Source organism: Oncorhynchus keta, chromosome 14 (genome assembly GCF_023373465.1).
Source record: "Oncorhynchus keta strain PuntledgeMale-10-30-2019 chromosome 14, Oket_V2, whole genome shotgun sequence".
In the NCBI taxonomy this organism is placed as follows: domain Eukaryota; kingdom Metazoa; phylum Chordata; class Actinopteri; order Salmoniformes; family Salmonidae; genus Oncorhynchus; species Oncorhynchus keta.
This window is the reverse complement of record NC_068434.1, coordinates 12,670,691-12,683,136: the sequence shown is the minus strand read 5'-3', so window position 1 is coordinate 12,683,136 and position 12,446 is coordinate 12,670,691. Positions and strand designations below refer to the sequence as shown.

Sequence of the window (12,446 nt, the reverse complement as noted above, 5' to 3'; positions counted from 1 at the left end):
CTCTCTCTTTCTCTCTCTCTCTAGCTCTCTCTCTCTCTCTCTCCTTTTTTCTTTCAGGTTTTCTTAGCAGCATTATTCCTGCCTCCTCTATTCTAGCACACCCTTACTTGACACTTCTATTTATCTGTCAGAGTTGGCAAATTACTCTGCATCACAGCTCCACTAGCCACTCCGTGTTTCACCTTCCCAACTCTGTGACAAGAAAACCAGCATTAGAAGTGAGATGAATGTTGGTGTCTAGTGTCAGCGTGCGTCCTGGGGAGTGAGCTGGTGCAAGGGACGAGTGGGCAGGCAGGCCAACGTGGTGAGGGGGTGGGGGACGAAGGGAGTAGTGAAGGAGAGGTTGGAGGTAGGGTGTTGTTGGCCAGGCTACACGGCCTTAGAGGTACGCTTTTAAAATAGCCTGATTTAGCCGAGTATACACACTGCATGGAGTCGAATTCCTTTGAGATGAGAGGAGGCTGTGATGCACAGGGACACTGGTGTTGTCACAGATGCTTCCTGTTGGCGTGGGTGTTTAATTGTGTGTGTGTGTGCGTATGTGAGTAGGTGGAAATATATGTGTGTGGTTGTGGGTGGGGTGTTGTTGGCCTTGCTACACAGCCCAGAACTAGGAGGGTAGATGTGTGTGTGTGGCTGTCTGGGTGTGTGTTTGTGTAGTGTGTGTCTGTGTGCTTATATGCATGCATTCGTACATACAGTACATACATACATACAGTACATACATACAGTACATACATACAGTACATACATACATAGCTACTCCGGTTGTGTCAGTCTGTGTTCCAGTAATGACTTGCCTGGTCATAGCCACAGAATTCACACAGTGTCTAAAAAATATTGCTTTAAAGGAATCTCTAAATGGAGTGGAAGGAATGATATTCACACTGTCCCAGCACGGTAATTAAAATGATAGAAGAATCATATATCAGCTCCTGCTTTTGCTGCTGGCTCCTGATTTAAGCTAACAATTTAATCATACAGTAATAATCCAGATTCCTCCAAGAAAAGAGTGGCACAGTGTGTATATGTCATTACTGTATGTCCATAACTATACCCTTTTCTCTTACTCAGTTTGAGAACTATAATAACTCTCTGTCTCTGTCTCTGTCTCTGTCTCTGTCTCTGTCTCTGTCTCTCCCTCTCTCTCTCTCTCTCTCTCTCTCTCTCTCTCTCTCTCTCTCTTTCTTCCCTAATCCCTCCCTCCTCCCCCTCTTCCCCCCACCTCCCTCTCTATCTCCCACTGTGCAGCCTGTGAGTTGATGAACAGGGGGATCCTGGCTCTTATTAGCTCAGTTGGCTGTATGTCGGCGGGCTCCCTCCAGACGCTGGCGGACGCCATGCACATCCCGCACCTGTTCATCCAGCGTGCCCCCGCCGGCACCCCTCGCTCCAGCTGTCCCCTCGTCAGCCGCGGTCGCCAGGACGACTACACCCTCTTCGTTCGCCCGCCCGTCTACCTCAACGACGTCATCCTCCAAGTGGTCAACGGGTACAGCTGGCAGAAGTTCATCATCTTCTACGACCAGGAATACGGTAAGAATCGGCCGACGGTGGTGTTATGGGAAGAGATGGAAGCGGTCCTGGGCTCATATACTATTCAAAATCATTTCTAATACTGTATCTGTGCTCGATTGACCTTGCCTTTTGCAATGGAACCAATGGGAAGGTTTCAAGAGGCAAACCCCGCCCACCTGGCACTCCTTGCAGGCTTAAGCAAACATTCTTAAAGTATTTGAAAAATGTTGAATAGTATGTGAACCCAGGTATGCTGAGAAGGGGGGTGCAGAGAGTAGGAAGTGGGGAGGGATGCACTATAGCTGATATTCATAGGGACGGATTCAATGATGTATGAAGATGTGTGATGGAGATCTGATGGACTCGCAGCTTGGCATACATTAGCATGCTAATGGATAACGGCCTGAACTCCCTGCATTCTGGAGGACCAGAGTCAATGCAGAGTCAATGCACCAACATAGTTAATGTTCCCCACCATCTCCATCCACCTTCATTACACTGGATTATATGTGTACATACTGTTTGTGGGAGGGAGGGGGAGGGAGGGAGGGAGGGAGGGAGGGAGGGAGGGAGGGAGGGAGGGAGGGAGGGAGGGAGGGAGGGAGGGAGGGACAGAGTGTGTATCTGTGTGTATGTGTTTTTATGTGTGTGTGTGTGTTTGTGCCTGAGAGAGAAAGAGAGAGAGAGGCGGAGAGATAGGGATTGTTTATCACTAGATGTGTAAGTGTGTAGATCCGTCTGTCCGGTCCTGTGTGTGGGAGGGAGGCAGCTTCATCTCCACCTCCCCCGTCTTTCCCTATGGAGCTTATCTCCCATGGTCCACTGCACCAGGTTAAAAGCATCAAGGCTGGCTAAATAAGTGTGGCTCCCAGAAGAACATCCTTCAGAACTCTCTGCGGCTGCCCGCCCCATTCACCAGGAGATACTCCTATCCAAGGTATTAGCCGTACCAGTCTCTAAGCCTGAGCTCTTTGAGATGTAATAATGTTCTCTTATGCATCGCCTCGTCTTTGTCTGGCTTTGGGGACTCTGGATTGTGTATGTGTAAATTGGGGATAACACAGTGTGTATGTGTAAATTGAATTGGGTTGCCCACTCCTCTATTTTGTTTAGGTCTAGTGGTGCAATCTGAAGACAGAAAACGATAGGAGTTCTGTGTCTGTGTACCGGGGGATTTGGGTTTGAGAGTTCACAGAGGTGTCGCTCCTATCAGAGTTTATAAGTCTAACGAGCCTGGGTTCCAGATCAGAGTTTTTCACTCTATCTAGCCTGGGTTCTTTTGTCATCTCCTTATGGAATTGTCATGCCAAATATGTGGAATAATAAATAATAAACAATCACCAAATGTGTGATTGAAGGGTAGCTGTAGTGGTTATTGAATCAGGCTAAAATCCTCTTTCTCCTCCAGCTCATTTATGATATAATGTTCATATTTAGAGAATGCCGAATTGCCAGACTGTTTGGCTTGTCAATGGAGTAGGCAAAAGCACAAAGAGATCTGGGGACTGGGCTCTAGTCTATCCTACAGGGCTCACAACTTCATCTGTTAGAGTAGGATATTTCCCAACAGGACTGCATATTACCAAGCCTCCTAGGTCTAGGCTATGATGCTGGCTACTCTGGGAAAAAAGGTTAAAACAAAGTGCAGGTGAATTCCCAGTTGGATGTTGGAGTCACTGTGGAACACGGCGAGATTCCTCGAGCAGAGAACATGTGCAGGGATCGATAACACAGCTACACTGGAGTGGCCACATGATTAAGTAGGCCCATTGTTGTTGATGGTGGGTAGAGAGGAAGCCGACCCCAAAGTCTGCATCCCCAATGACTCCCTATTCCCTACATAGTGCATTATCAGAGCCCTATGGGGCTCCCTTTATGCCCCTTGTTATAAAGCAGTGGACTATATAAGGAATAGAGTGCAATTTGGGACGTTACCAGAGTCTGCTACCACCATAGAAGCACCCTTTGTATTGGTTGAGCATTGGCCCCACTTCTGACCAATCCCCAGCCACCTCTCCAAAACGGGATTTGGACAGTTGAGACTTGTGCTGTACATGTATCCCTTCTGATCCAGTTCTGTGAGTGTACCAACGTATTAGGCAGAAACTATATTTAGCTTTTTAGTCGTTCTTGATTTACAAAATTTTTACAAAATATTTACAGAAATATTTGAAATGATCCAAGGTAGCTAGTCTGTACAGTGTTTGCTGTTTTAATATTTATAGAGCTTGATTTTACTGAGAGAGATCATAAGTTATGACAAATGTACACTTATTGGCAGTAATGTACAGTGTTTATTTTGTGCACAACAGTACTGTGTGTCTAAGACTCTGGGACATTAAAGTTCATCCTATATTATAATTATTGTAATATCTCAGTTATCCATACAGAAACAGAATGTTCATCGGAGCATCTGGTGATCCATGTGAATGGTGCCAGGTTGACAATTCCAACATACAGTGAGGGAAAAAAGTATTTGATCCCCTGCTGATTTTGTACGTTTGCCCACTTACAAAGAAATTATCAGTCTATAGTTGTAATGGTACATTTATTTGAACAGTGAGAGACAGAATAACAACAACAAAAAATCCAGAAAAACGCATGTCAAAAATGTTATAAATTGATTTGCATTTCATTGAGGGAAATAAGTATTTGACCCCTCTGCAAAACATGACTTAGTACTTGGTGACAAAACCCTTGTTGGCAATCACAGAGGTCAGATGTTTCTTGTAGTTGGCCACCAGGTTCACACATCTCAGGAGGGATTTTGTCCCACTCCTCTTTGCATATCTTCTCCAAGTCATTAAGGTTTCGAGGCTGACGTTTGGCAACTCAAACCTTCAGCTCCCTCCACAGATGTTCTATGGGATTAAGGTCTGGAGACTGGCTAGGCCACTCCAGCACCTTAATGTGCTTCTTCTTGAGCCACTCCTTTGTTGCCTTGGCCATGTGTTTTGGGTCATTGTCATGCTGGAATACCCATCCACTACCCATTTTCAATGCCCTGGCTGAGGGAAGGAGGTTCTCACCCAAGATTTGACGGTACATGGCCCCGTCCATCGTCCCTTTGATGCGGTGAAGTTGTCCCCTTAGCAGAAAAACATCCCCAAAGCATAATGTTTCCACCTCCATGTTTGACGGTGGGGATGCTGTTCTTGGGTCATAGGCAGCATTCCTCCCCCTCCAAACACGGCGAGTTGAGTTGATGCCAAAAAGCTCCATTTTAGTCTCATCTGACCACAACACCTTCACCCAGTTGTCCTCTGAATCATTCAGGTGTTCATTGGCAAACTTCAGACGGGCATGTATATGTGCTTTCTTGAGCAGGGGGACCTTGCAGGCACTGCAGGATTTCAGTCCTTCATGGTGTAGTGTGTTACCAATTGTTTTCTTGCTGACTGTGGTCCCAGCTGCATTGAGATCATTGACAAGATCCTCCCGTGTAGTTCTGGGCTGATTCCTCATCGTTCTCATGATCATTGCAACTCCACGAGGTGAGATCTTGCATGGAGCCCCAGGCCGAGGGAGATTGACAGTTCTTCCATTTGCGAATAATCGTACCAACTGTTGCTACAATCTCACCAAGCTGTTCGGCGATGGTCTTGTAGCCCATTCCAGCCTTGTGTAGGTCTACAATCTTGTCCCTGACATCCTTGGAGAGCTCCTTGGTCTTGGCCATGGTGGAGAGGTTGGAATCTGATTGATTGATTTCTTCTGTGGACAGGTGTCTTATATACAGGTAACAAACTGAGATTAGGAGCACTCCCTTTAAGAGTGTGCTCCTAATCTCAGCTCGTTACCTGTATAAAATACACCCGTGAGACAGAAATCTTTCTGATTGAGAGGGGTTCAAATATTTATTTCCCTCAATAAAATGCAAATCAATTTATAACATTTTTGCATTTTCCAGGATTTTGTTGTTGTTATTCTGTCTCTCACTGTTCAAATAAACCTACCATTAAAATTATAGACTGATCATTTATTTGTCAGTGGGCAAACATACAAAATCATCAGGGGATCAAATCAAATTTCCCTTACTGTACATGGTATGATCAAATCAAATCCAACTATGTTTAAAGTGTATTTAAAATCGCAACATCATTTACAGTAAAATAATTACATTGATTTTATTTTTAGTACAATTTAATAAAACATTCTGATTTTATATATAACCCTTTGGGAAGGTATTTTCTAAATAGTCACCAGTTCCTGGTGAGCAGCTGTGCTATGAGCCTCAAATAATATATTCACTGCTCAAAAATATAAAGGGAACACTAAAATAACACATCCTAGATCTGAATGAATGAAATATTCTTATTAAAATTATTAACTACTTTTTTCTTTACATAGTTGAATGTGCTGACAACAAAATCACACAAAAATTATCAATGGAGGTCTGGATTTGGAGTCACACTCAAAATTAAAGTGGAAAACCACACTACAGGCTGATCCAACTTTGATGTAATGTCCTTAAAACAAGTCAAAATGAGGCTCAGTAGTGTGTGTGGCCTCCACCTGTATGACCTCCCTACAATGCCTGGGCATGCTCCTGATGAGGTGGCGGATGGTGTCCTGAGGGATCTCCTCCCAGACCTGGACTAAAGCATCCGCCAACTCCTGGACAGTCTGTGGTGCAACGTGGCATTGGTGGATGGAGCGAGACATGATGTCCCAGATTTGCTCAATTGGATTCAGGTCTGGGGAACGGGCGGGCCAGTCCATAGCATCAATGCCTTCCTCTTGCAGGAACTGCTGACACACTCCAGCCACATGAGGTCTAGCATTGTCTTGCATTAGGAGGAACCCAGGGCCAACCGCACCAGCATATGGTCTCACAAGGGGTCTGAGGATCTCATCTCGGTACCTAATGGCAGTCAAGCTACCTCTGGCGAGCACATGGAGGCCCCCCAAAGAAATGCCACCCCACACCATGACTGACCCACCGCCAAACCGGTCATGCTGGAGGATGTTGCAGGCAGCAGAACGTTCTCCGTGGCGTCTCAAGACTCTGTCACTCTGTCACATGTGCTCAGTGTGAACCTGCTTTCATCTGTAAAGAGCACAGGGCGCCAGTGGCGAATTTGCCAATCTCTGTGTTCTCTGGCAAATGCCAAACGTCCTGCACGGCGTTGGGCTGTAAGCACAACCCCCACCTGTGGGCGTCGGGCCCTCATACCACCCTCATGGAGTCTGTTTCTGACCGTTTGAGCAGACACATGCACATTTGTGGCCTGCTGGAGGTCATTTTGCAGGGCTCTGGCAGTGCTCCTCCTGCTCCTCCTTGCACAAAGGCGGAGGTAGCGGTCCTGCTGCTGGGTTGCTGGCCTCCTACGGCCTCTTCCACGACTCCTGATGTACTGGCCTGTCAACAGCTCCTGGTGTGCCATCCTGGATGAGCGCCCCACTGCTCTGGACACTACTGAACCTCGACAGACATGATCAGCAAACCTTCTTGCAACAGCTCGCATTGATGTGCCATCCTGGATGAGCTGCCCTACCTGAGCCACTTGTGTGGGTTGTTCCCAACTCTCACGTCACCCCCGCTCGTCTCATGCTACCACTAGAGGCCTGAAAGCACCGCCAGCATTCAAAAGTGACCAAAACATCAGCCAGGAAGGATAGGAACTGAGAAGTGGTCTGTGGTCACCACTTGCAGAACCACTCCTTTATTGGGGGTGTCTTGCGAATTGCCTATAATTTCCACCTGTTGTCTATTTCATTTGCACAACAGCATGTGAAATTGATTGTCAATCAGTGTTGCTTCCTAAGTGGACAGTTTGATTTCACAGAAGTGTGATTGACTTGAAGTTACATTGTGTTGTTTAAGTGTTCCCTTTATTTTTTTGAGCAGTGTATATATATTTTTTAATCTCTATTTAACTAGGCAAGTCAGTTAAGAACAAATTCTTATTTACGATGACGTCTACCGGGGAACAGTGGGTTAACTGCCTTGTTCAGGGGCAGAACGACAGATTTTTACCTTTTCAGCTCGGGGATTCAATCCAGCAACCTTTCGGTTACTGGCCCAACGCTCTAACAACTAGGCTACTTGCTGCCCCAAATAATAATAATAATAATAACAACAATAATAATAATAATAATAATGTGCCAAGAGCCTCAAATCTCAGCCTAAACACTTCCGCTGCTTAGCCTTTCAGATTTACAGGGAGCCATTTATTTTCTGAGGGAAAATTATGAAAATGTATTTTCTGAGGGAGATTTATGGTGCGAGGCAGCCTTTGTAATGCAGGTGTGTTGTGAAGCATCAGACACAGAAGAGATATTGCAGCTACTCTGGGATTGATGGAGGCAGCCTGAGACCTATACCTCACTCAATCTGCATGTAGCACAGACAGATACACACACACATACAATTACTCCTAACCCATCCACAACTGTTTGACTATATGTGATAAAGTGAAAATCTGAGCTCCCCACCCAACCCTAACCCGACCCTAACCCAACCCTAACCCGACCCTAACCCGACCCTAACCCAACGCTAACCCGACCCTAACCCGACCCTAATCCAACCCTAACCCAACCCTAACCCGACCCTAACCCACTAATATAGAAAATGCACAGTTACATTTTTTTGTCCTTTTAGCCTCAGTGGATCGACGTTAGCATTTGGCGATTGGCGTGTATTTGGAGTGAGTACATTTAGAAAATCTATAACTAACATTTCTTGTTGGACAAATTCAGGTTTCGTCCATTTGCTTTTGTTTGGTTCTTAGTGGATACACCACAGGAGCTTGCCTCAGGACTTTACATGGCAATGCCCATTTCTGATAGAATTGAGGGAAATAATAATTTCTGAGATATTGGGACAACATTGCTGTGTAGAGTAAATCCATACATATATATATTATAACTAGATTGGGATTAAATTAGCCAGCACCAAGGTGGATGATCCCCAGACATTCTCTTCGCTGTAGAACTGTGACTCGCAGCATATAGCGTGTATAGACCTAGACCGCCGCACCCCCTCTCTCAATACTAACGATAATGAAGACACTAATGTGGATTGTAATTACGCCTGTGTATTTTCTCACTGATTGAAAGTGCCTCTAACCAACACATCTCTGTTCATTTTCCCAGGCTGTATTATTCTCCTGTAGTCTCATAATGTAAACCAGGGTGACAATAACAACAATAGCAGCAGTGGCAGCCTGGCGTGTTGCCGGCTGGGGCATTAGTGTCACTTCTTTATTGAGTTGTAATGGTCATGAAGAACTCACATTAGCAACACTCTTTTACTTCCTCGCTATTCGATATCCGTCTCCCTCCCTCCCTCCCTCCTCACCCATACACAGTCACGTTGTAAACAGCAGCAGCCCAGCTGCCGACCGAAATGGCGTGTGCATCAGCAGGGACCTCTGGGTATTCCTCCCTCCATGTGTCATAAAACGTTTCCCGAAATAAAGAGACAAGCTGGTGTGTGGAGTCCGAGCCCCGCCCCCCAGCCCTCTCTGAAAACCGTGGCGACACAGTGGCCTATACGTAAACACTTCCTGCATGTTCTCCTCCCCTCGTCCTCCGCATGAGCGTCTCTCCAGGCCAACTCTCACCCTCTGAACTTTTCACCCCGACTGATGATGTCATCCGGGAACTGGATCGTTTGTCAAGTCATCCGGCTGTTTTTCCTGTCCCTCTGTGTTGGTTGGTGCTGTGTATATACTCCCTAACACCTTACACCATCGACTCAGCGCAGCATCTAATGAGGTGCAATTCATCTGTTAATTGTTTAATGATGACAATGACAATGAGGCAATGTCATTATTTGTTCACATCAATTACATTATTAGTCAACTAATGTACACCATATAGACATACAGTGGCTTCAAACAATTTCACAGCCCTTGACTTATTCCACATTTTGTTGTATTTCAGCCTGAATTCTAAATGGATTAAAATAAATTAAAAAATCTCACCCATCTACACATAACACCCTATAATGACAAAGTGAACACATTTTATCAGACATTTTTGTACATTTATTGAAAATGAATATTCACACCCCTGAGTCAATACATGGTCAAATGAATTTTGGCAGCGATTACAGATATGTCGTTCTGGATCTCTAAGAGCTTTAAACACCTGGATTTTACAATAAGCGCACATTATTGTTTAAATAATTATTCAATCTCTGTCAAGTTTGTTATTGATCATTGCTAGACAGACATTTTTAAGTCTAGCCATAGCTTTTCAATCAGATTAAAGTCAAACTGTAACTACAGTAGGCCACTCAGGAATGTTGATTGTAACTCCAGTGTATATTTGGCCTTGTGTTTTGGGTTGTTGTCCTGGTAAAAGGTGAATTTGTCTCCCAGTGTCTGTTGGAAAGCAGACTGAACCTGCTTTTTCTCTAGGAGTTTTCCTGTGCGAAGCTTTATTCCATTACTAATCACTGTTCAACTGTGGGACCTTAGAAATAATTGAACGTGTGGGGTACAGAGATGAGGTAGTCATTCAAAAATCATGATAAACACTAGTATTGCACACAAGAGTCCTTGCAACTTATTATGTGACTTGTTAAGCACAGATTTACTCCTGAACTTATTTAGCCTTGCCATAATAAAGGGGTTGAATACTTATTGACTCAAGACATTTCAGATTTTCATTTTGTAAACATTTCTAAAAACTTAATTCCACTTTGTCGTTATGGGGTATTGTCTGTAGGCCAGTGACCAAACATCTCAATTTAATCCAAATTCAGGCTCTAACAAAACAAAATGTGGAAAACTCCAAGGGGTGTGAATGATCTCTGAAGGCACAGTATATGCAAAGCAACACTATAGCGCTATAGAAGTACGTAGTCGCCATTGGTGTACCACGGAACCAATTTATTCAGAGACCAAAACACTACTTTTCCCCGCAATTTCTGAATCAGTGCCACGTTTGGGAAGGCACCTTTGAACTCATGTTTGGTGGGAGTTGGATTGTGCATTCCGCCAGTGACCCAGCTGCAGAATGAGTTTAATGAAGGCCTGCCCTCCCAGCTAAGAAATAGGGGGTGGGTAGGGAGGGAGGGAGGGAGGGAGGGAGGGAGAAAGGGAGGGAGGGAGGGAGGGAGAAAGGGAGGGAGAAAGGGAGGGAGAAAGGGAGGGAGAAAGGGAGGGAGAAAGGGAGGGAGGGAGGGTGAGATAGAGAGGGGGTAGGTAGAAAAGGAGGGAGAGAGAGAGAGAGAGGATAGGGAGAAAGGGAGGGTGAGAGAGAGGGGGGGGTAGGAAGAAAGGGAGGGAGAGAGAGAGAGAGGGATAGGGAGAAAGGGAGGGTGAAAGGGAGGGGGAGAGAGAGGGGGGGGGAGGAAGAAAGGGAGGGAGAGAGAGAGAGAGGATAGGGAGAAAGGGAGGGTGAAAGGGAGGGGGAGAGAGAGGGGGTAGGAAGAAAGGGAGGGAGAGAGAGAGAGAGAGAGGGGGGATAGGGAGAAAAGCAGGGAGAGAGAGAGAGAGAAGATAGGGAGAAAGGGAGGGAGAGAGAGAGAGAGGGAGGGGGTAGGGAGAAAAGCAGGGAGAGAGAGAGAGAGAGAGAGAGAGAGAGAGAGAGAGAGAGAAGAGAGGGAGAAAGGGAGGGAGAGAGAGAGAGAGAGAGGGGGGTAGGGAGAAAAGCAGGGAGAGAGAGAGAGAGAGAGAGAAGATAGGGAGAAAGGGAGGGAGAGAGAGAGAGATGAGCAGCCAGTCAGCTCTCTGACTATGATTCATTATAATATGTACCTCTTCAGTGAGACAGCTGCCCACCTCACTGCTGCAGTGACAAATGTACGACACAGGTCTAACTCCAGCACACTGAAAGAGAAATGCTAATTCTGTCGATGACAACATTTTTCTACAGGAGCAAATGTGCTGTGATAAAAGTGAATGTGTAATACTCTGATTTTGTAGTATACTGTATACCAATTACTGTCCATACGAATGAGGAATAGTGGAATGTGGTCTCCAATAAGCTGTTTCTGAGTTTATTGACATATCTTTAACTCTATAGATGTCCCTGTTCGTCAAACTGTGAACCGCCATGTCAGGTGGCAGCACAACAATAAATGTCATGAAATTATCTCTCTTACATTCTCTCTCTCGCTCTCTCTCTTTCTCTCCCTCCAACTCCTCCCTTCTTTCTCTCTCTCTCCCGCTCCTCCCCTCTATCTCTCCCACTCCTCCTCTCTCTTGCTCTCTCTCTCCCACGCTCCCCTCTCTTTCTCTTTCTCTCCCACTCCTCCTCTCTCTTCCTCTCTCCCCATCCTCCCCTCTCTTCCTCTCTCCCCATCCTCCCCTCTCTCCCTCTCTCTCTCTCTCTCTCTCTCTCTCTCTCTCTCTCTCTCTCTCTCTCTCTCTCTCTCTCTCTCCCACTCCTATCTCTTTCTATATCTCTCCCACCCTCCCCTCTCTTTCTCTCTCTCTCTCCCACTCCTCCCCTATCTTTCTCTCTCTCCCCTCTCTTTCTCTCTCTCCCCCCACTCCCCCTCCATCTTTCTCTCTCTCTCCCACTCCTCCTCTCTCTTTCTCTATCTCTCCCACTCCTCTCCTCTCTTTCTCTCTCTCCCCCACTCCCCCTCCATCTTTCTCTCTCTCTCCCACTCCTCCTCTCTCTTTCTCTATCTCTCCCGCTCCTCCCCTCTCTTTCTCTCTCTCTCCCCACTCCCCCTCCATCTTTCTCTCTCTCTCCCGCTCCTCCCCTCTCTTTCTCTCTCTCCCCCACTCATCCTCCATCTTTCTCTCTCTCTCCCACTCCTCCTCTCTCTTTCTCTATCTCTCCCACTCCTCTCCTCTTTCTCTATCTCTCCCACTCCTCGCCTCTCTTTCTCTGTCTCTCCCACTCCTCGCCTCTCTTTCTCTATCTCTCCCACTCCTCCTCTCTCTTTCTCTCTCTCTCACTCCTCCCCTCTCTTTCTCTCTCTCAACCGCTCCTCCCCTCTCTTTCTCTCTCTCTCCCAC

At 46.1% G+C, this 12,446-nt stretch overlaps 1 protein-coding gene across 3 annotated transcripts in view; it reads left to right on the top strand.

Annotated features, from left to right (window-relative positions):
- LOC118392863 (glutamate receptor ionotropic, delta-2-like) overlaps positions 1-12,446 on the top strand; it is a 716,766-nt gene that overhangs the window by 403,230 nt on the left and 301,090 nt on the right. For all 3 annotated transcript variants that reach the window (XR_008063741.1, XR_008063742.1, XM_052461119.1), the window contains exon 3: positions 1,252-1,536. Coding sequence is in view for 1 of the 3 variants with exons in the window: in XM_052461119.1 (XP_052317079.1) it covers positions 1,252-1,536 (285 nt within the window). In the remaining 2 variants the exon portion in view is untranslated. The remainder of the gene's footprint in view (positions 1-1,251; positions 1,537-12,446) is intronic.